At 37.5% G+C, this 26,583-nt stretch overlaps 1 protein-coding gene across 2 annotated transcripts in view; it reads right to left on the bottom strand.

Annotated features, from left to right (window-relative positions):
- The window catches only part of Dpp10 (Dipeptidyl peptidase 10), a 289,344-nt gene that overhangs the window by 86,834 nt on the left and 175,927 nt on the right, over positions 1 to 26,583 (bottom strand). For both annotated transcript variants that reach the window (XM_076391730.1, XM_076391731.1), the window contains exons 5-7: positions 25,027 to 25,238; positions 24,115 to 24,278; positions 10,846 to 10,949 (exon numbers count right to left, since the gene is read on the bottom strand). In XM_076391730.1, coding sequence (XP_076247845.1) covers positions 10,846 to 10,949; positions 24,115 to 24,278; positions 25,027 to 25,238 — 480 coding nt within the window. The remainder of the gene's footprint in view (positions 1 to 10,845; positions 10,950 to 24,114; positions 24,279 to 25,026; positions 25,239 to 26,583) is intronic.

Here is a 26,583-nt window from a genome sequence, read left to right as displayed (position 1 = left end):
ATCGTCTGCTATGAAAACTTACGAATTTGAGTAATTTCGCATTGCACAATATCATATTGCGTTTATAACGGAATTGAGTTCCAACCTGATGTACGTATTTCTAATTAAACGTTTCTTTAAATAAATTAATTAGCTTAATTAAATATGGTGCCATGATATTATTTGTGACTATTTAATAATCAATAAATAGCTTACAAAAAAGAATAAAACTTTCTATTAGAATTAATTTTTTAGATAATTACCCACTCACAGTCATACGACTGAACACATAAAAGAACTTTAAAAAATTATAGTTAATCATAGAAAACGTACTTCCTTGTGCAACAATATTTGTTAGTGTTCGTTCTAAGCGTCTAAATGTGATGTTTTCCGTAGTGAGATGGTAAAATATATTACTTTCTGTGGTATAAGCAGAAAAAGTATTGCTACTATTTACCCCTGTTATATGTGAACCGATTTGACTGTAATTGGTCTTATCCTAAAACTTATATTCGGTTAAAATAACAAAAATTTAGAGAATATTGCAAACCTGTCGAGCTATTAATGAAATAAGTTTCAAGTATGCTTGGAATGTCCGATTTTCGGGAAAAAGTTACGCCACAGCGATCGATTCATATACTTGGTGTCAAAAAAATACGCGGTAGCGACGGTTCATTAACTTGGCGTCACGGGGATACGCTACCGCGTTTCTTGATATGTTCAAAATATGTGCTCGCAATATCACTGTGACAGCAATCGCTATGTTAATTATGCAACCTACTGATATCGTAGACATTTTAATGTAAAGCTTATATAGATATAACTTCTGCTTCGATGTCCGCTGCCTAGACATTAAGTACAGTAATGTTGCGGACGAAAGCCGTTCCGTCTACAAATCTACACGAACGAGAGCCACGGTCTATCCCCACTACCTCGTTTGACATGTGCCGCTGAGAAACCAATTCTTGGAACCATCGCGTTCGAGCATGACGCCCAGGAACAAGGAAGCCATAAAAAAACAAGGATAGCGTTAGGGATTTAAATAGGAAAGATTGAAGTTTCTCATTCGCAAACGGATTTTCACGAAAGTAACAGCAGTCAATTCCTTGTGCTCTTCCGATGAAAATGATATCAAATACGACATGATTCCGATTATTTATAACAAAGATATACATAAAACTTCATTTGTAGAAGGAAAGGTTGCTCATCATCCACGTATTCAGTAATGTTACGGGCGAGAGCCTCGACGAGACCCGAGTTCGGCTCTCCTCCGTGACTGGTAGTCGATTCGGGTTCCTTTGTAGTCCAATCCAATACAGTGATGATGCGGATGAACGCTGCACTCGGGTCTGGTCGCGGTTCTTGTTCGTGTGGACAAAACAGCCCTCGATCGTATTATATATTACTGTATTTAGGATCCAACGATTCTAATCCAGACCTAACACAAAATATACATACATACATATACAGGGTGTCCCACATAAGGTGGCGGAGCCGAAAAGGGGAGATTCCTGGGGTGATACTAAACATCCTATTTCTTTGCAAAAATGTTCTCTGAAGCTTTGTTAACGAGTTATTCACGAAAAACATTGCCTAATCAGAAAGCGCGAATAGCGAGCGCTCGGCCGTTCAGTGACAGGGCATAAGCTACGCGTAGTGTTTACTACTGTGCTCGAACCTTGTACAAGAAACTCAAGACCTTTACGTTATTGCCCAATTCCTCTTAAACTATTGGAATAAAAATTATGAAAAAAATCAGGGACACGTTTCATAAGGAATGAACGAAAAATGGACGTATTAGTTGCTGTAATCGGTAAAAAGTACGGAAACATTGATTTTTATTTTTTTAATTATGTCGGACCAAAACAAAAAATGTTTAAATAAATTGAGATTAATAATATGACTCTAGTAATATAACATGACTCCAGTACTATCGGTAAGACTCACCCATTCGAAGAGGAATTCACCTGCTGCTTGAACACTTGCTCCATTGGGTCACTGTGCCGATCCCGGTCATTGGGGGATAATGCCCAGGTAGCGCTAATCACAGGTATACGACACCACAAGAAGCCACCTTGCATTTACAACACTTCGCGGTCACTAACGCTGATCACTTCACTAAACGAGCACTTGACCTTTTAATGACCGACAACCGACTATTTGAAATGTTCTGCGGCATTCCGTAAATAAAAACAAGATGTTACACAGTTCGACGGCGAAATTACGATCGATACTGACGATTTTTTCCGAAGTCTCTTTCCTCGTGCTCTCACATCCCACCAGTGCGACTTCTCGGGGTGTAGCTTCGTCGAAATACTCGAGTTTGATTTGTTAGTTGGCACCAACGAGGTTGGGTCTTCCTCGGTTACTTTTTTTAGCGGAGGTGGTAGTCTCTTCTTCGGGGCGAAAAAGTCGCAAGCAAATTCATGGGAGGAAGCAAAGGCATATCGGATCAGTGTAGGAGACTGTAACGAGTGTCTCGCAGATGTGGCCGTTTATGATCACAGGTATTGCTCTGCAAGGTCGAAAGAGTCATCGGTACCGGAGATTGAAGGCCGCAAGAGTTGCGTCGTGCTTACCGTTGAAGTCCTTTTCATGCATTCGGACTGATGAAATATGGAATTGTCCGTTGTTAAAAAGCGGGATGGTAAACTCTTTTGCCCTTAAACATTTGATCAACGAATGTTTGGCCGAGACTAACTCGTCGCCGCATTGAGGGTTAAAAACATTAATTGTATTCGAATCCTTTTAATTATTTCGATGTCATCGTTGTTTGATAACAACGGCTAATTCCATATTTCATCCGTCCGAATGCATGAAAAGGATTTTCATGGTAAGCGCGACGCGACCGTTGTGGCCGTTAGTCTCGGTTACCAAAGGCTCCTTCGAACTTGCAGGGCAATACCTGTGATCATAAACGGTCACATCTGCGAGACACTCGTTACGGTCTCCTACAGTAATTCGATATACCTTTGCTTTTCCCCATGAATTTGCTTGCGACTTTTTCGCCCCGAAGAAGAGACTACCACCTCCGCTAAAAAAAGTAACCGAGGAAGACCCAACCTCGTTGGTGTCAACTAACAAATTAAATTTGAGTATTTCGACGAAACTACACCCCGAAAAGTCGCGCTGGTGGGATGCGAGGGCACGAGGAAAAAGACTTCGGAAAAAATCGTCAGTACCGATCGTAATTTCGCCGCCGAACCGTGTTACATCTTCTTTTTATTTACGGAATGCCGCAGAACGTATCAAAGTAATCGGTTGTCGGTCATTAAAAGGTCAAGTGCTCGTTTAGTGAAGTGATCAGTGTTAGTGGCCGCGAAGTGTTGTAAATGCAAAATGGCTTCTTGTGCTGTTGTACCTGCGATCAACACTACCTGGGCATCATCCCTCAGTGTTTGGGATCAGCACAGTGACCCAATGGGGCTAGTGTTCAGGCAGCAGGTGAATTCTTCTCCGAATGAATGAGTTTTACCGATAGTAATTACTCGTATTACTAGAATCATATTATTAATCTCAATTCACTTAAACATTTTTTGCTTTGGTTCGTTGTAATTAAAAAAATAAAAATCAATGTTTCCGTACTTTTTACTGATAACACTAATACGCCCTAATACGTCCAATTTTTGTTTATTCATTATGAAATAAGTATTCTTGTACAGTTTGCAATGTTTTAATACACAGTAAAATAACGTACAATCCGTAGGAACTACGAAAACATTGCTTTTTATATTTTTTCCTATGGCATTACTTTACTAAATCGGCATTTTGGAACTCTTTTTCCTCGTTTTTTATGTTTTACAACTTTGTTAATTATTTTAAAAATCTGAAAAAATTCCAAAATATTTGTCGCGATAGCTAACATGTTGTAGCATTTTTTGTTATAATTTTTCCACCAATAGCTTTAACATAATTGGTCAATATCCTTCTTGTCTCTCGTTTTTTATGTTTTACAATTTTGTCAATTAAGTTAAAAATCTAAGAAAATTCCACAACATTTGTCGCGATAGCTAAGGTGTTCCTAATTTTTTTCATAATTTTTTGTCCAATCGTTTATGAGAAATCAACACTAACATTTTCTTTTTTTTCTACAACTTGGCGAATAATTTGAAAATCTGAAAAAATTCCACAATATGTGTCGCGATAGTTAGCATGTCCCTAATTTTTTTCATAATTTTTCATCGAGTACTTTAGGAAAAATTTGGCAATAACGTGTAAAGGCCTCGAGCACGTTGAGTAGCAGACGCTCCGCGTAGCTTGTGCTACCTATCGCTGGTCGGCCGAGTGCTCGCTATTCGTTCTCTCTGATTGGTAGGGGTTTTTCATTAATAACTTGTTAACAAAACTTCGGAGGACATTTTTGCAAAGGAGAATGTTGTTTAGAATCACCCCAGGAATCTCCCATTTCCGGCTCCCGCACTTAGTTTCGGACACCCTGTATAACATGTACAGAGTGTTTCTGAACGGCATAGGATATATCTAAGAGATGATTCTAAAAACCAAAAGAAAACGAAAATCAAGAATAATGATTTCGCGTTTGAAGTATTGTTTGTTAGTTACCTATAAGCGTTTAAAAATCTGAGTGGAAAGTACAAGAAATAAGCCTGCACGGAGGCCTCAAACAGTGGTGTGGGACCAGTAATACCGTACTGACGTAAAGGAGGGGAGAGACCACTTACCGTTGAACAGCTGATCGAATTTCATGCCACTCGATAAAGCTGCAGGATCCAAAATTCAGTTAAAATTGATGAATATCATTGAAAAACAATAATCTTGTCTATTCGTTGCAATCCATAGGGCAACTCAAAATACTTACTATGAGATAAAAAGGATTAATATGTCCTCCTTCGTGTGTACTGTCTGTCCACTTCACACATCTACTCATCACGATTAACTCATCCGGAAATATTGAAACACAATACGAAAGTATCGTTGAATAATACTAAACCTCACTCTTTAGATTCCAGAGGGAAAGTCAAAACAGGCCGTATGAAATTTTGGAGTAGGAAGTGTTAATGTGTCCATTCTACGATTGATCTTCTGGTCCAAATCCACGCACGAAAGAACTGTATACACTAATAAAAATCTGGACGTGAAACCACAACGGGAATATTGCGAGAAAAGGACTAGATTTGTAGCAAAACTCGATACGTATTACGAATATTCGCACAAATGTTCGATGCGAAAGTCTGTCGAAAAACTAACTGCTGATTCTTGCAAAACTCGTCGAGGGCCCCCCGTAACACCTGCTGTTGTTAGATACCTGGGTCTTCCCTTAAAGCCCATAGCTTGTACTGAAGGGTTATATAGGCTGTCCGAGAACCGAGTCAATGCGCGAAGAAAGTTCTTCAATGTTTGATATTCAAATTTGTAGCTTTAATGATTTCTGTAAAGATAATTAAACTATCTATATGAGTTAAATCGTAATCGGCTTTTACATCTGTGGCACTAATCACCAGCAGTCTTTGCTTTTCTGACCGAGTGTTACCAAAAATTGATAGAGGTAGAGGTATTTTGTTGATGTTTAAATAAACGGTATTTCAAATCAATCAACATGTACATACATTTTAAAAAGTAAAATATCATATCCTATTTTATGACGACATGATACTCGTATTTTTAAATGATCAACTGCGAACATTTACTTTCTGTTTGCATAAAACAATGTTCACAATTGATTAATAACACTAACCTTCTTCTCAAATTGTCTCTCTTTAGTAATGTTATAACATTCGCTGTCGGTCTGAGACGGCAACATATCCCAAACTGCCAACTGCAAAATTCTCGCTAATGAAACATGGATTCGTCTCGCGATGGTATGTGACTAGTTTTCCCCGGAAAAGCCCCTTCATGCGTTGGTACGTGATTGAGAGTGAACGCATTATACAAAATGTACGAGTCAAACTCGTCAAAAAACGTGAACGGGTTAAAATAAATTTGACATTCATTTTCAAACGTGCCAATTCTGAAATTCTTTTTGGATCTTCATAATCGATTACTGTAGACATCTCACTCTTTTGAGCGTGCTGTGGACTTGCAAGTACCGTACAGAGATAAGCAGACATCCCTCGGACGGCGTGCCCTGCGCGGTGTCATGCACAAGGCAGCACACATGTAATTCGTGACCCAGCCATTTGGTGTTGTCTGAGATTATGACACAGTCGAGACGACCAACGAACACGTTTTGTATAGTGGCGATTGCCTAACTTTGCGAATTTCATGGCCTAGACTTTTAGCAGCAATCTTTCAAGAATATCCCTCACCGACAACGCAAAATCTGTAATTTTGAAACTATTCGTGAAGGATATAAGAAATCGAAGTTTCTCCAAGAGTAACCTATATGGTCACTGTAAAACTTCAGCACGTTCAGGAGATAATAGTATGACAATTGTTTATTAAGGTACAAAAACATTTTGGAATCAACTGATTTGAAGATGAATGTCAAACTCAATTTAATATAATAAACCGATTATAAACATTCTTTTATGCAAACAGAAAATAAATATTCGCAGTTGATAATTTAGAAATACGAATATCATGTCTTCATGAAATAGGATATGATATTTTACTTTTTAAAATGTATCCACGCGTTGCTTGATTTGAAATTCCGTTTATTTAAACATCTAGAAAACACCTCTACCTCTATCAATTTTTAGTAACACTCACTCAGGAAAGCAGACAAGGTATCGATTAGTGTAATAGTCGTAAACGTCGAGGGCAATTTAACTCCTGTAGTTAGTTTAATTTTGCTTACAGATATCATTAAAGCCAGGAATTTGCATATCAAACATTGAAGTACCTTCTTCGCGCATCGATTCAGTTTTCGGAAAGTCTATGCCTTCAGTGAAAGTAAGGTCCTTTGGAAGAAGCCCCAGGTATCTACACTTCGCGACAAAATGGTAGGACACCTCCCGATTTTTCGAGTTTCTTAAAATCTGTGATGTATTTAAACATTTTTTACATATGTACGTATACAGTGTCCTTTTCGTACTTAGTAACGTGTAAGAAAGTCAGCACTGTTCACATCGCTCTCCAGGAAATATATCTATTCATGTAAAAAACGGGTGCGACAAAATCATAAGACATGTTGTCATGTTTAAGTCAGTATCTAAACAAGAGTCCAAACAAGTGGTTCTAACATTGTTATTATTTTTGGTGATAATTGTTATCATCCTTGATGATAGTGATCGTGATGTGTGAAGTGAGAGACAATTTATATGAAGGTGGACGTATTAACCATTTCTATCTCATAGTGAGTATTTTGAGTTGCCCTAGGGATTGCAACGAATAAACAAGACTATTGTTATTCAATCATACTCATCAATTTTAATTGAATTTTGAAATTTTCAATCAGCAGTTCGACGGTAAGTGACCTCTCCCCTCCTTTACGTCAGTGCGATACTCCTGTTCAGTTAACTACTGTTCGAGGCTTCCGCGCTTGTTCATTTCTGGTACTTTTCACCAGGTTTTTAGACGCTTATAGCTAACAAACGAAGCCTCAAACGCGAAATCATTATTCTTGATTTTTGTCTTATTTTTGTCTCTAGAATTACCCCTTAAATTTATCCGATGTTGTGCAGAAATACCTTGTATAATTAAAGCACTAATTATAATGCAAATTAATTCAGTAGCTCACATATAGCTGTAGCCTATGCACTTTAGCTGTCTTTAAATAGTTTGTTGTATCATCATCATTCTTGTGATAGATTATACTATATCTGTACCTCAGAGTACTTATTTACAGAATCTTACTGCTTTTTCTTCGTTTTGCTGGAATAATAAATGTTTAGTTAAGTTACGTTATGAATAAAAAGAATTTAATAATATAAACTACTTCGAATACTATGTTATTAAGAAATGGATAATCGCATTTATTTTTCACATTGGTTCTCAGGTACAGATATTATATTAGTATCTCATCAATTTGCTTCAATCCTGTTGCGATTGTATACGATCAACATTATTGACAATATATTAGGAAATTAATAAGTTATTGACAACTTCGTACTTTGTATCTCTACCATTCCCTTTCTTCTGATAATTGCTAAAGTTGGTTTCTTTTCTCATTCGGAACAATCTGACGGAACTTAATGGATCAAATTAAATAATTCATTCATTACTAAATAAGTTGATTTAATTCAAAAAGGTGTACAGCATTTTTCTTTTAGGTTAAAAACAGGTTGATTAACCACAGTAAAGAAAAGTAAAAATTATTAACACAATTACTACAAAAGTAAAAAAGACGCGCGAAGTATATGCGCCCCCTATAAAAATCAACTCTATAGGAACCAATCCCCTACAGAAGACCAATCATTTGCAAAAACCGATTTGAGTTATTAGACATTGCCAATATTGTAGTCCCAACGAATACCACTTTGATTCTTATTTCTATCGTTATAGTGTGAATCCTGAAAAAGGGGAATGTGAAGAAGCGCGGTCTTGTCGAATCTTTTCGGGCCCCTCCCTCCCCCTACAAAAGTTGTGCTGTAGCATGAATGCCCGTCACAAAACTAACCCTTCCTTGGATCTAGAGCGGCCTTTAATGCGCAACACTAGCAGCAGTATTGCCAGATGCTAAGACAAAATGTCTTCCAGTAACGTCACAGAATAAAAGAGTTCTATACCACATAGAATTTGATTGCATTATCTGCGGTATCTTCATTCTTCTGCTCTATGATATCACTGGAAGACATTTTATTCCGGCATACTAACTAGAAGTAGTAGATCGAATTAACAGGATTCACGATGACAGCGATGCAACTTTGGCGAGAGTGCGTTGGCTGCCCAGCATCAAAGCCAATAAGGAAGAATTTCACGACGGATCTTCGTAGGGAGAGCGACTACAGGTATCACGCTGCTCCATATCAGTCATCCGGGGGAGGTGAATAGACTTTGCGAAGGACCCGAGAATATCTGTTCCTTACCTTCTGCTTTAAAGAGCCCTCTCCTCATAGTGTAGCTAATATAACCCGCGAAAGTTCAGGGAAACACGCTTGTGACTCTAGTATGGAAAGATACCTGACACCTCAAAGAAATTAACGATGCGAGAAGCATGCGTGTCGAATTTGTACGATCATTCGATGGCAATCACGGCTCGTAACGATTACATTATACAATGACAGGGTTATGTTTTGTAATCGGAACTTTGATGATTCATCAAAATGTCTCAGCATTCGTCAACCGTGTTGCTCCTGGAGCATCAAAGATTCAGACAGCCAATCAGACGGTGGAATAGTAATATACAGGGTGTCCCAGGTTTTAAGGATCAAAGTTTGCCAGTATATTCTCTGACACTAAATAAGAAACAAATGTTATGTAAACATAGGTCACATAGAGCTTTATTAAAAAGTTATAACAAAATTACAGAATTCAAGTAATATAAGAATAGTAACCGACTTGCTGTTACTGCGAGCATTGGATCAAATAGATCAATGTATTTAATACTTGACATCGTCATTTCCAGAGTTAATTAATACTCCATTTCAAAATGTCTACCGTCCTTGACAATATATGATCGACAGCGATCAAAGATCGAATTTATAACTGTGCGAATTTCGTTTTTATTCTGTTTCATTTCATTGAATGCATTATTAATCTTTTGTATTAATTCACTACGTGAATTTATTCGTATTTGATACACTTTATCTTTCAAAGTTCCCCACAGATACAAGTCGAATGACGTAAAATCGGGCGATCTTGGTGGCTAAGAGATTGGCTCACTTCGACCTATCCATCTGTGAGGAAACCGATTATCTAACCACTGCCGAACTTGTTTTTCGTAATGTGCCAGACAACCATCTAATTGCATCCACATTCTTTGCACAGAATACAATGGCACATCTTCCAAAAGATATGATAATTCATTTTTTAGAAAATTCAAAAATTCAGCTGAAGTCAACCGATCCTGTAAAAAATACGGTCCTACTATCATGTCATTGTACAGGCCTGCCCATACATTGCATTTGAATTGATATTGAAAATCAACTATTCGTGTCACATGTGGATTTCTTCTTGCCCATACATGATTATTATGCACATTAAGAATTTGCACTGCATTCACATACAAGTGACAGAATTCCAATCGTTTTTCATAATCAGCTGGTAGAAGCTCTTGTACCCGCGTGTAACGATACGGATGTCTGCTATCAGCATGGAGAGTTCGCCATACAGTCGATCGTGAAAGCCCCAGTTAGTACGAGGTATTACGAACACTTGCTGTTGAATTATTATCAAAAAAATGCAGTATTCTTGATATGCGATTTCGTTGCCTTGTAACTCCATTGAATTCATTTTCTTCGAGACATGATTCGAAGGATCCTGTTGTTAATAATTGTCGGTGACAACGTATGAACACTTTGTAGTTCGATACACTTCGTCCAGGAAATCAGCGTTGGTACTCCCTCGCAGCAGCTCGGGCATTCCCATTGCAGAAGCCGTAAATGAAATGCATATCTGTATATTCTCGATTCGTAAATACTTGTGGCATTTCCATACGAATTCCAACAACTTACTAATAGCTATTACTGGCAGAAATTACATTCAATCTCAGGTGACCTCAGATAGTAAAAACAACTTACACTGAACGTAAATATTGCTGATCTATTCGATCCAATGCTCGCAGTAACAGCAAGTCGGCTACTATTCCTATATTACTTGAATTCCGTAATTTTGTTATAACTTTTTAATAAAGCTCTATGTGACCTACGTTTACATAACACTTTTTTCTTATTTAGTGCCATAGAATATACTGACAACGTTTGATCCTTAAAACCTGGCACGCCCTGTATTTTGTGCTACAGTCGTTATAGATACGATAGTTGAAGGACATGATAATGTGTATATTTTATATTTCATAAGAAAACTTACGTGTGCTCGATGATAGGTGGTGGTTTTACAATCTTCGTATGTATATTTTTTGGATCTGCCAAGTCTGCTACATAGAGTCGTACCACAGGATTCGGTGTACCAGGCTACAAAAGCAATACAATTTTTCATAGATCTTTCGAAAGAATATAATTTAATTAATTTCGAAAATGTATTTAAATATAATACGTAATAATACTGCTAATTCTTTTGAAAATGTATATCAATTTAATAGTGTATAATATGACGTTGTTGTACAAAAATGTTTATTCCTCTGTTCAGTATTTAAGTAATGATCGGCTATCATTTCGTACACGTCATTGATCGAGTTCAAACACTTAGTACTTACAACAGAGGCTACGAAAAGCAAATTTGAAATAATACCCACGTAATGTAATGTGTGCATGTAAAAGATCTGTCAAGTCTTTAATACACAGGTAAGCCCCCCCTCCCAATAGTTCAAAGAGGTTTATGAAAGTTAGGGAAAAGAGAAACGAACACCGGATAATCACCGTGTGTGTGGCATAATAAAATTCATTCCCGGTGCAGGACTCCAATATTGAAGTAACTAAAGAATGAGAATAAAATTGCTGTATTTTCCCCTCATCGACGAGTTCGTCTGTCTGTGCACGATATCCCTTGACCAAATGTTTAACGTTCAAAGCTTTCTGCAACTCGCGTTTTAACAACGAGCAATTCCATATTTCATCCGTCGAAATGCATCGAAAGGACTTCCATGGTAAGCGCAACACGTCCCTCGCGGTCTTCGGTCTCGGGTACCGATGGCTCCTTCGAACTTGCAGGGCAATACTTGCGATCATAAACGGCCATATCTGCAAGACACTCGTTACGGTCTCCTACGTTAATCCGATATGCCTTTGCTTTCCCTCATGAATTTGTTTATAACTTCTTCGATCTGAAGAAGAGACTACCACATCCACTAAAAAAAGTAACCGACGAAGACCCAACCTCGTTGATGTCAACTAACAAATCAAATTCGAGTATTTTGACGAAGTTACACCACGAGAAATCGTGATGGAGAGATACGAGGATTCGAGGAAAGAGTCTTCGGAAAAAATCGTCGAAAAAATCGTTTTTATTTACGGAATGCCACGGCATTGCGGACGTTCCGTCGCAGAATGTTTCAAAATAATCAGTCGCCGGTCATTAAAAGGTCAAGTGCTCGTTTGGTGAAGTGATAAGTGTTAGTGACCGCGAAGTATTATAAATGCAAGGTGGCTACTTGAGCAAGTGTTAAAGCAGCAGGTGAATTCCTCTCCGAATGGGTGAGTTTCACCGATAGTAATTACATGTCTACTTATTCACCATCCAATAAAGGGTACAATCAGATTTGAGAGTCATACCTCAATTTATGTAAACATTTTTTGCTTTGGTCCGCCATAATTCAAAAAATAAAAACCGATGTTCCCGTACTTTTTACCGATTATAGCAACTAATATGTCCAATTTTCGTTCATTCCTTATGAAATAAGTATTTTTGTATAAGGTGTAAAAAAAAGTAATGGTCACGACTTTTAGCGGTGAAGGTAGACTTCTCGATCAGTGGTCATTCCAAAAAAAAGGTTGCCGCAAAATTATCTATAACAATGAAAAAAATTGTTAAAGCTTTTTATTGCATAAATGTGTTCTATGTGTCGAATAGAAAAAAAGTATAAAAGGAACCATGGTCCGGAAATGCGCCGTTTACGCACTATAAAATTGTTAATATATATGCAGGAATAAGAGATGTGCCACTAACCAGAGCCTAGTGCGCGGCTGACGCACACGGACACTTAGGAATCGCATCGGCCGCGCAGTCCACTGTCGTATGCTACGTATTGTTCTACACCAGCACGTTATGCGTAAGAGAAAAACAGACGTTTTCGCTAATTTCTTGCTACGCATTCCCGTGCCCCCGACACACACATTCACGCATATTCGTTTCTCTAATCCTTTAACACGTTCACGCCGGCGCCGATTTTTGTGTTTCCTGCTGTGGGGCGGCGCCGCCCGATGGGAGACTCGAACGTGAGCCACCAGTGGTACCGTAATATTGCGGACAAGAGCCATTTTGTCTACACGGACGAGAGCCGCGGTCTATCCCCACTACCTCAGTTCTTGGAACCATCACGTTCGAGCTCGACGCTCGAGAACAAGGACGTCATAAAAAACAACGATAGCATTAGGGATTTAAATAGGAAAAATTGAAGTTTCTTATTCGCACGCCGCGCTCGTCGAATTGACTACTAGTCACGGACGAGAGCCGCGCTCGGGTTTAGTCGTGGCTTAGAATCGACTACCACTCACGGACGAGAGCCGCGCTCGGGTCTGGTCGTGACTTAGAATCAACTACCACTCACGGACGAGAGCCGCGCTCGGGTCTGTTTACATAACGCGATGAGCATGACCTTTCTTTCTACAAACCAAGTTTTATGTATCTTTGTTAAAAATAATCGGAATCATGTCGTGTTTGACATCATTTTAATTGGGAGAGCACAAGGAATCGACTGCTATTACTTGCGTGAAAATCCGTTTACGAATAAGAAACTTTAATTTTTCCTATTTAAATCCCTAATGCTATCCTTGTCTTTTATGATGTCATTGATTTCGGGCATCGAGCTCGAGCATCGACGGTCGAGCGAGACCCTTTTCTTTGCTTCTCCGGTCGTGTACCAATTATCTCGGCGACCGAGAGCAAAGGAAGCCGAATCGACTACCAGGCACGGACTAGAGCCGCGACCAGACCCGAGAGCGGCTCTCGTCCGTAACATTACTGTATTGGACTTCCGAGGCGCGCTGTTCAAATCACAGTCAGCCGAACGTGTGACCACACACACGCGAGTTCGAATGCGAGTATTAGTATTAAGATAATAGAATACGCGGTAATATAAAAATAAGGTATTAGAAGGATACAAATACAATGAGATAAAGAGAGATGGTAATAGATAGAGAGAGATAGCAATGGGATAGAGTGAGAGGGGAGACCGTGGGTCGTTACATCGCTGTCAATGAGCGAGAAATGCCGATGCATTTCATAATATTGTTATGCGAGCAATTACAACCGAGTCCGCCGAGCCGATTTGGCAAAACAACGCATAAGCATTCTCCTTTTGGGTATTAAGAATAATGACCCAAAAAGGAATATTATAAAATGAAGTCGAGTCGGAGAATAGAGTCTAGTCAGTCCGGAATCAGAGCAAATCTCTGACCATCACCGCGACGCGAGAGCTGTAACATTGTAACAGGGAGGGCGTATCGCGTAGTAACGGAAAACCGCGTAAAGAGTCGAAGGAAACAGCAAGTAAGTTCGCGAAATCCGAATCCGCCTCCTTATACCACGTAGAGAAAACTCCGCGAAATATGAAGTAGGAAAGTGCGTGGAATAAAGGAAACTCGTGACGCGAAGCGACCCCGAGCTACCAGCGACCGGCTACACAAGCGAGGTGACATCCCTGACATTGTACACGTACACAATCGAGAAGAAGGAGCTGGTATGTAAATTGCAACTTCTTAAATATATATATTTAAGAAGTTATACATATATATATATATATACATATATATAATTGTTAAACCTAAACAGGATCTACCAGCTCACTTTCCTCTCTCTCCTTTCACTACACATAAGATAAAGTTTAATCAAGGTGTGCTTTAGCACTTTAAAAGAGCAAGAACCCCCAAGGTTGATCTCCACCACTCCAGACTCTCTCTCTCTTCTCTCTCTACTCTCGTTACTGTTCGGCGATCAGTGCGGTATGGAAATAACCCACAAACAACACTGTGTTGAATGTTACAGGTTTTATTCTCTCTCTCTCGACTCACAAGAAAAGTTCGATGAGTGTTAATCGCCGATTTTAATGAAACTTTGTACAATTATTCTATAGTCCTACCTAAGAGTTTTACCGCACAAAGCAGCTGCCCATACGCATCTTTAAGGGAGAAACTATCCCTTTAATCCAAGTCGCCCTTTTCATTTCGGTGGTCATAGCTCACAAAATATAAGCGGTATAAAAAAATGTCGCATACAAAAGTTTTACTGTTTTTCAAAACCTATAAGATGGCTTTAAAAAAATTTTGAAAAAACGAATTGTTTATAAAAGTTCAATTTTACCTCCATTTTTTCTAAATTTTTTTAAAGCCATCTTACACGTGGACAATTATTTAAATTAATTATATTAGTAACTACACTAAAAAGTTGCTAGAGTAGATTATTTTAGTAAAAAATGCACGATTTACCAAAACGAGTTATTTGTGGGTTAACACGTCGCTACAAAACACGGTTCAATTATTAATGCAAATACAAACTGTATGAATATACGCGATATTGTTATATATTGTTATAGATTCATATAATATATACTAATTAATGCATTTCTAACTATTAAAAGATACTAACACTACTACATAGTAATAAATGCCACACTATATAGTAACAAATATAAATATTTTCAATTAGTGCTATTACATGTTTAAAAATCATTAGCGTTTGTTCCTTACACGAAACGATGAGAAGCATTTGGAAGCATACATTCACTGGCCAAAGACTGACGTATTTCAGCTATTCCGTGTATCGATATATTCATAACCATTTCGTCTTTGTTGTTTTAACACATTTACGCTGGCGTGTACTACAGGTTGTTCACGCTTACTCCCTCATCGGGCGGCGTGTATGTACCACCGGTGGCTCAGGCTCGAGTCTCTCATCAGGCGGCGTCGCCCCACAGCGGGAAACACAAAAATCGACGCCGGTGTGAACGTGTTAAAGGGTTAGAGAAACGAATATGCGTGAATGTGTGTGTGTCGAGGGTACGGGAATTCGTTGCAAGAAATTAGCAAAAACGTCTGTTTTTCTCTTACGCAAAACGTGTTGGCATAGAACGATGCGCGCCAGTGGACTGCACGACCGGTGCCTACGACTCCTATGAGTCCGCGTGCGTCAGCCGCACGCTAGATTCCGATTGAGTGGCGCCGCCGCCGCAACGCTCATTCGTGCATATATGTTAATAATTTTATAGCGTCTAAACGGTGCATTTCCGGACCATGGTTCCTTTTACACTTATTTTCTACTCGACACATAGAACACATTTATGCACTAAAAAGCTTTAACAATTTTTTTCATTGTTATAAACAATTTTGCGGCAACTTTTTTTTTGGAATGTCCACCAATCGAGAGGTCTACTTTCACCCCTAGAAGTCGTGACCATTACTTTCTTTGCACCCTGTACAATTTCCAGTGTTTTAGTACACAGTAAAATAATGTACAATCTGTAGGAACTACGAAAACGTTGTTTTTTATTTTTTCACTATGGCGTGTCAAGTTAAAAAATGTGAAAAAAAATGTTACACAATAGTATTAGTGATATTTATGTACTGAATTAATATGATCATAAATTCGGTTTTGCTATTTTTTATCTTTTTTTAACTTGAATAACTTTTTTTATTTTTTACAACTTGGATAATTAATTTAAAAATCTGAAAAGATTCCATAGTATGTGTTGGGATAGTTAACGTGTCTGTGATTTTTTTCATAATTTTCTATCTAATAGTTTAAGAGAAATTGAGCAATAGCGTAGAGATCTTAAGTTTCTTGTACAAGACTCGAGAACGGTGAGAGCAAACGCTACGCGTAGCTTATGCTCCGCCATTGATCGGCTGAGCGTTCACTATCCGCGCTCTCTGATTGATCGAGTTTTTTTGTTAATAACTTGTTAACAAAGCTTCAGAGAACATTTTTACAAAGAAGAAGGTTCTTTAGAATCATCCCAGAAATCTCCCCTTAACGGCTCTGCCACATTGTGTGAGACAGCCTGCATAGAATAAAACAGTTTGTATTGAGAAAGGTCAGTAGCTTTTACAGAAATGCTCATCCAAGGAGGACTCGAACTATAATAAATTTATTTGTTTATTTTATCTATTTATCTATCCGTTTATTCCTTTATTCATTCATTTATTCATTTACTTATTGATTCTGTTAGAATTGCTGACAACAAGGATCTAACGGAGTCCAGATGAGGTATGAGAGATCGGGTTTCGCAAAGAAAGTGTGCGCTGATAATTTAATTTTGTCTGTCCTAATAAGGACAGACGTTTATTGAATAAATAGATGTCGTTCCTAAAAGGAGGAAAGGGGGACACGGTCCGTTGGTGTTTTCTGGGCCTATCCTGGTCCTTGGATTCGTGCGGAGGTGTCCTCCTTATCCCAGTGGTCAACGACGCTGGCATCTGGAAATAGAAGGATTGGCGAAACCGCAGCGGTTAACTAGCGAATAATTTGCGCTGAACCGTATTCTCCCGACTCCAGGCCTCGACGACGAGCCCATGTAAAGGGGAGAGCAGCACCTTGCCGTAACGCTAAGGTAGTGCAGTGAACTGTATTCCCGACGTCTCTTCGCACTGAATAAATCGTCGGTAGGCGAACGTACAGAGAGGAGGGATTCTCATTTTCTCTGTTTAACGCACCTTACAATAAGGTTTACCTCGTACGAATCTCGGTTTTCGCTAAGATTCGTGAGCGTGGAGACGCACTGTAACTAGCAGAGGCTAGTCATGGAGACTTATGACGGCCAGAGTCGACTGCTGCTAAACGTGGTGGCAGATCGCGGGTAACGCAAAGGTGCCTCACTTACGTTAACCCTCTCTGTTTGAATGCCGGTTACCAAGACTCAATCAAACATTGGTCTATGGTTGCTCCGCTAACGACTAGCAAACTCAAGGAATTAGGGAAACCACCGATTGCAAGAGTGCAGTAAGTCGCCTAAAAATGTCACTAAACTGCGTTCTCGGTACCTTGTCGCACGTATCCCACGTGTTAGCCGAGCAGAGTAATTACACGAGTCGCAGCAGACAGATACTTAGCTTTAGAAAGCGTTAAGATTTCAAGAGTCTGGTGACCAAACTACTTGAACTCGCTGGCTATTCTAATATCGCTCAATTCCTTGTGACCTATCGAGCGATTGGGTGCAAGACTGACTTCCGACTCCTGAACTTGAGTTGCTCCGCAAAAGCGCGAGCACTCGAAAAGCCGCTACGCTTATCATCGTCTGTCTATGTCTAATGTGCTACGGTTTTGCTCCCTCCCTCTTTCAGGCTCATTCCCACTCGATATCAGGTCTGAGATTCGCTGATCGAAATCACTCACCTGTTCGGACGTCAACTGTAATAGCTGAAGAACAAGTCATACGCCGAACCTACCGTGTCTGTTGTTAGCGCAATTGAATCTCCTACCGAAGGTGACCTTCGGTTGGTCACGTATGCTAACAAACAATGGTTTTCGCGGACGAGACAAAGGTTCGAAACATTACCGCTTTTAAACAGACTCATTGCCTCATTTACTCATTCAGTCGTTTACTCGTTTACTCGTTTACTCGTTTACTAGTTTACTAGTTTACTCATTTAATCATTTACTCATTTACTCAGTTACTCATTTACACATTTATTCATTTATTCATCTACCAATATATTTTTAGTTCTTTGCTTATTTGTTTAACTATTCTTTATTTATGTATTTATCTATTAATTCGTGCATTCCATACCTAATAAGATTACATGGAACCATACATGTACTAAAATTATTTCATTACTTCATTTTATTATGTATTATTATGTATAGTGCACATTAAATTTGAAGATTTACCTGTTATTCTTGTAAGTTAACTAATTTCCCTTATATTAATTAAGCTTACCGGTGAGCTTACTTGTGTATGAACTACTTGGTGGGACTTTTTATAAAGCATCTATTAGTAATAGAAAGTTCCACTTTTTAAAATATTTTTATTCGCATAATAACTACCAGTAGTAACAGGCAATAGAATCCACTTTGTCAAAAGAATAATACAAAATAAATCGAGTAACGTATATTGAACATTTTTTCAAACGTGGATGTGATAACAGAAAAATCCACTGTTACGCCACAATTTTCGACAATATAAAAAGTGCAACCAAATATCTCCATTACATATGGTACTATTACTATTATAAGGGATTATGTTATCATTATTATTGCAAGGACGAGTCAAGATATCGGGGTAGCTGCTACATTATAATGGAATTTCTTTACAAAAAGGCCTATCAAGTATTTCATACTCAAGTAAGCTCACTAGTAAGCAGACATAGCTGCTGTCGCGTATTGAGTTAGTACACATGTATGTACATCCCTTAGCATCGGCAACGACTTATAACATTTGATTAATTCCAGCATTTCTTTCTTTGACCACTGCATGCTTCCATACATGGTCACGTTCAAACTTGCAAACGACTAAAGGACATTTTAATTGAGGAAATTCATTTACCTACGACTCCAAATTTCAGTAATAGAGAACAATCAAAACTGGAAGAGCCAATTTCACTTTTAATCGTCAACAGAATAAACAATGGAGAAAATTTTCAATGACTCAGATACTTAAAGTATTACAGTACCCAAAATAAACAGCGTTTAGATACCGTTCTTTCTTTCTTTCAAATTTGGGACTTTTCAGCCCTTTAGCCCATTCTAAACCAAAGCAAGAAAGTTTCCTGGCATTGGCTAGCTGTACACCGAAATGGCACCAAATAGGTGAAAAGACAACGTGATGGGGGGTGCAAGTTCTATTGTTGAGTTCGTCGCATTGGACGTTCATTTAGTTCTCAACTTGTCAAAAGAAATCCGAGCTCGGAAATGGTGGTGATAGACACAGGATCTATAGACAGAAGTTGGTTTGTTGCTTTCGGTCAATAAATGGCACTGTTTACAAATCTCATGGAATTTCTCATCCCATCGGGGATGAAACAATTAAGCTGACAATTAATGAAAATGCGAATCTTATTTTCGGGAGGGGGGGGGGGGGGGGGGGGGGGGGGCTATTCCCTCGAATAGCCCTCAATTAAACTAATAAACTCAATTAAACTTTTTGTGAATTTATTCATCCACTATTCCCCGTTTCGCGTGCTCAGCAACGAATTCTTTTACAGTTCAGACTTTGACCTCCTCCTTTTCACGTAAACGAGATATGTAAACAGTTACATTCATTGGCCGAACTAGTTATACATACTTGTAGGTATTTCGCTAACCCGCGAAGCCATTTCAGATAGATCATTGGCATACTGTTTCGGCATGGGTAGAGTGGAACATGCAGTTAAAACAAATATATCCAATTCCTTTCGTTACAGAATGTCTTCTGACTTTCTGACCATTCTAGTATAACAGCATGTCAATTCAAAATTGTCACTACGTAACTTATTATTGTTAGTATTGCTATCATTATTAATACTAATAATCCGTACAACATTTTTATATATAATATTTCATGTTGAACTTCTCTCCCTCCACGTATACATACTTTTTATATAGGCTGCCTGTTTTCAGTACATTTCCGGATAATAAACCAACAGTTCCGCTTTTAAAACGGCCAAAGATTGGAAGAAGGTAAAACTAAATTTTTAAATGCGCAAACCAATATCGCTATTAAATTGATAATTCTACGAAAGGTACGTAGAATGACTGGATGACAGAATGGCACGAGGTCCTTGCTTGCGTGCCATTTCAAGCCGTTTCAGGTGTGTCTTCCAATATGCGTTGAACGCGTTTAGACATCCCTTCAGAGATGATGAATGTTAAGATTATTAAATAATTTGGCATACGATGTGAATTTTTATGCGACTTATTATATACAGTATGTCCCACGAAATCCTGGACAGTCGATTATTTGGTAACCTATTAAAGATACGAAAAAAGTTTTTATATGAAATTGAATGGCAAGAGGGGGCTGATTTATTGGCCGTAACAATTTTTTTTATCATTATTGTTTACAGAGATATGAAAGTTAAGTTTGGTTTTTTAAATGGGATTATATATTTTTTGTTTGATCAATAGTTAGTGCGTTTCAAGACGAATTCAGCAAACATTAATGTATACACCTTTTTTCAAATAGTTTTTAATATATTACGCGTAAAAGTTTACTAATTTTCGGTACAAGAAAATCTGCGAGACCAGGAAGCACAGTAGGAGGTCTCGACTCTCGACCGCACTTACAATGCTACGGGTTTACCCGTGCCTCTTGAAACCTATACAAAGAGACTGGGGCAGGAACGGCAGGCCTAAATTCTACACAATAATTTTGTATACACCGTAGTAATACCATTCACGTCTGAAAAAGTTTCTCTACCCCTTTTGTACGAATTTAAATTCAAATTCTAATATTAAATTCTTGTAGTACATAATATCTTGCCATCATAAGTATTTTCCATTCAAATGTGTTGCCAATTTGTTAATTACTTCAAAGTACGAGCAACGCTTTAGCTTTATCCATTAGCTTTATTTCTTTACTAAAAGATGGGCGATATTTTTCTGCATGCCGTAAAGGTAAAGGGTTGTGAAAAAAACTATTGTGTAGAATTTAGGCCTGCCGTTCCTACCCCAGTCTCTTCGTATCGGTTTCAAGAGGCACGGGTTAACCCGTAGCATTGTAAGTGTAGTCGAGAGTCGAGACCTCCTACTGTGCTTCCTGGTCTCGCAGATTTTCTTGTACCGAAAATTAGTAAACTTTTACACGTAATATATTAAAACCTATTTGAAAAAAGGTGTATACATTAATGTTTGCTGAATTCGTCTTGAAATCTATTGATCAAACAAAAAATATATAATCCCATTTAAAAAACCAAACTTAACTTTCATATCTCTGTAAACAATAATGATAAAAAAAAATTGTTACGGCCAATAAATCAGCCCCCTTTTGCCATTCGATTTTATATAAAAACTTTTTTTGTATCTTTAATAGGTTACCAAATAATCAACTGTCCAGGATTTCGTGGGACATACTGTATGTATTTCATACTTACGTGTCCTATTCTATTTGACATACATTCGGCACTTTTATTTTTGAAAATAAAACTAAAATAAGATCCAAAAGAAAATAAAACTAAAGTAAGACCCAAAAGAAAAGAAAACTAAAATAAGATCCAAAAGAAAATAAAAGCCAATTAAAATTAATTAACTTTGTTAGTTCTCGACGTGTCTTCACTTGGTCAGAAAAAGGTTTCAAAAAGGAAAGAGTAAGCACACATACGAAGTGTTCAGAAATCAGTCCATCATGTGGTCGACAAAATATGCGTCAATACGAAAGATAATGACCAAATTTTATAAGAGAGCTAAAGTGTACAGGGTATAAAAATATTAATGGTCACGGTTTTAGGGATTGAATCTATACCTCTGGATCAGTAGACATTTATAAAAAAGACTGTCCGCAAAATTTTTTATAACATTGAAAATTAATGCTAATACTTTTATTAGGTAATTGTATTCAGATCGTTTAGCAAATTAAATGTTTAGAAGGAACCATATGCCGCAAATGAACGGTTTAGTTAGAAAAATGGTAAAAGATTTGGCATCCCTTTGACTTTATAGAATCACACATAGGACCATGGGTCTACCAACACTCTGCTACGTAGCAACGTCTACCCTGAACGTGAGGCCTAGCCTAATGGAGTGCGTGCCCCAATACAGGAGGCTTAACAAGGTGCATTGACTTAATAGGTCTAATTCGAGTAACTTCTCTTTCTTTCTAATACTTCCAATATGATATGGCAAAATCAATTATAAATACTTTTAATTACTAGTGTAGTAGCGCCTCAGGGAGAGCAAAAGGCCTAGCCTGATGAGGAGGTCAAAAGTGCCCTTAAAACCAAATTCGATCGGTGCCAAGACACTCGATAGCTTATCACAAAAAACTAGTATATGTCAATTTTCAACCCTCTATCTCAACCTGGAAGGAGGGGGTAGCAATGGAGATAAATAGAACATTACGTTTTGTCCAAGTTACTCCTACCGTATCGATTTAAAAATCTCAAAAAGTTTTGCAACATGCATCATAGTATCTGAAATGTCTGTAATATTCTGTCTAACTTTTTATTGAATAATTTTTTTTTTATAATAATTTTTTCAGTAATTTTTTTTAAAGTTATTTATAAAGTTCCTGTTGAGATTGATCACGAAAGCATTCAGAATGATTCAAATTCTAAGTCACAAGGGAAGTTACCTAAATGTACAATTAGTTTTAAAAAAATCACAATCGAAAACTATAATACTTCACCCCCTAAGAACTTGAATAAGTGTCATGCACTCGGAAAATTTAGTATTTGTTAGAAAAATGTAAGTCAAAGCGTATCGTAAATAGTTTTGTTAGTGGGTATAAATGACATTACTTCGTAAATTTTGTTTTCATTTTGGGTTTTCCTAGATATGTGTCAGCAAAATAACTCTAATAGAAAAAGAACTTATGTCTCGATTCCGATTGTGGGCGTTAAACATCTTAATATCTATCTCTGCCGAAGTTCGAATTGCGAATGTATATAACACAATTATAAAGCCAGTCATGGTACTCGATTTAGACAGTACCGTATGTAAGTTTAACATTTTCGATTGTAAAAATATTTATGGAAGTGACACTTCCGGTTAAACATTGTCGGAGAAAATTACAGTACAACCACTGCATAACATGGAGAAAAACTTACATCCTTATATATTGCAATAATATAGTTGTGTTAATCCTTTGGTATGAACACTACGATATTATAGCATTTTATGAGTAACTGTAACTTTTTCGTCGTATTGTATAGGCATATGCTACAGTAAACATTCCATTACCATTTGTTTCAATTCTAACAAAATGGTGTATGTAGCTCAAAGCAACATTATTTTATGCCACGCATTCTGAAGATACATTGAAAGTAATTCAATATTAAGGGTGTGAATGGTGAAGCCGAAATTAAATTAATATAGGATGTATCTCAACAAAAACAGTTTGTTCGAAAGTTAATGTACATAAAGGCTTACTTTGAAACATTACCAATTAATATGAAAAAATTACTGCGAAGTGGAATGCTCTTAACATTTTTTACAGCATTAACGATTCTACAAAATTATTACAGTGCTACCTTCATAAGTAGGTACATTTCTCTGAACGAAAATTGTGCATCGCTTTCCTCAATGCTTCCTGAACAAAAAGGCAGATGACAGTAACGAGCCACATATGCATTACGGTCAATACCGCCATACTTATTCTCATTTTATTGTGTGTTTCTCGTGTTTTACTTCATTCTGATGCAAAACAATGATACGTCCAACATACAACTCAATTTGATATTTCATTAGAACCCTATTCGATATTTGACATCTTGAAGCTCAAACTCTTATAGATGTCAAACTATTTTTCTTTCGATCGGAAGAATAAGACTATATTTCCAATAAATAGTACAAATATTGATGAAAATATAGCCAATAAAAACTATCTATGTATTTTACCTTGGGGTAACGTAACGATCGTATATCAGGGTAAAGAACCTGGTCACCTTCTCCAAACCAAGGTATGTGCATCTCCCCCACGAGAGAATCATTAAATGATGCATATAACATCATGTGTCCATCTGGTGACATCCAAATTGCTTCTGCATGGTGTAATATCTCCTCTATAATATTACAAAGTACATATATTTCGAAAATATTTATACTATAGTTAATTATCGTGATCAGAGACAAAAAATAACAGTTATCCTAAAAATTTTTATGGAAAAAATCACTAACAACAACGTTTTTTACTTCAATTAAGAATATTAATACTAAAGGCTATAGCAAATTTTTCAAAAAAGGAAACGATTGAAAAATATCGATTTCCAAAATTGTACTTCGTTTATGCAATAATCATTATTTATAATAGAAATTTTTTTCGTCACTGATAACTATTATTGATGAGGAAAATTTATTTCGATTGCTTATAACAGTTATTCACGAGGGACGCTTTTTTTCAGTTGCATGCCACCAACCAAATTATTATTTATTTAATAACGGGGTAATTCCTTCAGTATAGGAAACATAAATAAAATCGTATAATAAACAGAATTCAAAGACAATTTCATAAAAACATTTTATTTATATTTTCTATAGTGGAAGACATATCCTGTTAATAAATAAATAATAATAAAAATAATAATAAACAGTAATAATTTGGTTGATGAAATGCAACCAAAAAGTTATTAGCAGTTATTAGCGACTAAAAAAAATTTTGGTTGTTTATAATCATTATTTGTAGTTAAAAACATTTTAATCGTGAAAGTAATTGTTCACCTGTGATTTTTTTCATATTTGTTATAACTGTTAGGGTCCCTGATTGTGACGTTTATTTTCTATTCTATTTGACGTATATTTGTACTATAATACCTTCGTAAAGCCAATCTGGCAATCCATTCGAAAGAATTCCAGGAATCGCTGTGTCAGTGACTCGATATCCTGTGTTACTTGTAGGACTAGTGATGTAATAAATGTCATAATCTTGAATCATAACTAAGCCATGGCCACGTGGAGTCCACTTTGCTAGCAAAAGATAAGGATGACCCTCTTTCTCTGGATGTGGAGTAAGTCGTAACGTTTCTCTGCAACATATAATACGACACATAGACTTCCGTTTCAATGATGCAATTCAAATTTGTAATTGTTTATACGTAGCATTTTTATAAAAAAATGTAAAGTATATTGTGGTATTTGTCAATCCTTCAAGATTTTGCATTTTAATTTAACTTTGTAATGAAAAAACTTATGTTCAGTTCGTGATACGATAATTACAATCTTTCACCTCCTAATTATACCTCCATATGAAAAACATACGACATGTCATAAGAACACAATTTTCGTCGACCTTCTAGATATTCTCATATATTGTTTATGCAATTGTAACGGCCCCTCTTACGCTTGCACCATCGCTCTAAAGTGATCTACCACTTCCTAGGCCATGTATATAACCGTCTCCTTTTTTCGCCTAATACGCTCCTTCTCTACGGTAGCTACTGCACTTATGTATAACTCTCTTCATTTAACCATTAGTTTTATATACTTTCCTCATTACACGTATTGTAGAATTTTAAGATATACGCACACAGTTTTACAACTTTTGTAATATCTTATAATTACGATTAATTTAAGTCACTATTATAAATATTACAATAGGATAGCGACTGCTCCGACTTACACCGCATGCGCGTACTTCAATTTTCGAGTATATAAGGAGGTGCATCGGCCGCATCTCGTAGAAAGAGAACAGATTTGGACGGCAAAACTAACGCTTTGACTATCTCGGAGTCAGCTGATACACTCCCAGTAGTTATTAGAGACTGTTCCACTTGTGACATGGTCCCAGCGCGCAGCTATAGGATTAAAGGTGTTTGAAGCTTCTTTTGAGATTGACAGCGAGGACGTCCAAATATTTATAAAACTCGGAAAAATAAGCCCGACGAACGCATTCTACAATTGCAAAAGACCACAGACCGCTCCATTTAAGACAAGGTCTCTCTGCGGCTATAGCGACTGGAGGCTCCGGCAAGCCAGAATGCGTCTCGAAGATGTTTAACCGAGCATACACGTTCTGATAAGCGCAGACAAGCAACTTGACGTTGGTAAGAGTGGCAGACCGCACCATTCGTGACAATGCCCCGACGGTTATAGCGACTGAACTTCATACATGCCAAAAGTCGCTTAGGGATGCTTAACGCATGTAGTCGATTATTTTTCTTATTCTGAAAGAATCAGGAGACCGCGCCTGGGTTATTTTCATAACTAAGATAGCGACACAGAATCCGGCAGATCAAGATCGATGTTTGACATAACATCTCAAAATCTCGCGTCACCTGCATTACCGACCTCGGTAGAACAGGTTGCGCTAACCCCACTTTGTACATACTCGCATATAGAATGACCCCAATTACTACCGAACAATCATTCTTA

The sequence above is a fragment of the Calliopsis andreniformis genome, unplaced genomic scaffold (assembly GCF_051401765.1).
Source record: "Calliopsis andreniformis isolate RMS-2024a unplaced genomic scaffold, iyCalAndr_principal scaffold0048, whole genome shotgun sequence".
In the NCBI taxonomy this organism is placed as follows: domain Eukaryota; kingdom Metazoa; phylum Arthropoda; class Insecta; order Hymenoptera; family Andrenidae; genus Calliopsis; species Calliopsis andreniformis.
Note: the sequence above shows the minus strand (reverse complement) of the source record. Positions and strands in the feature narration are given on the sequence as shown.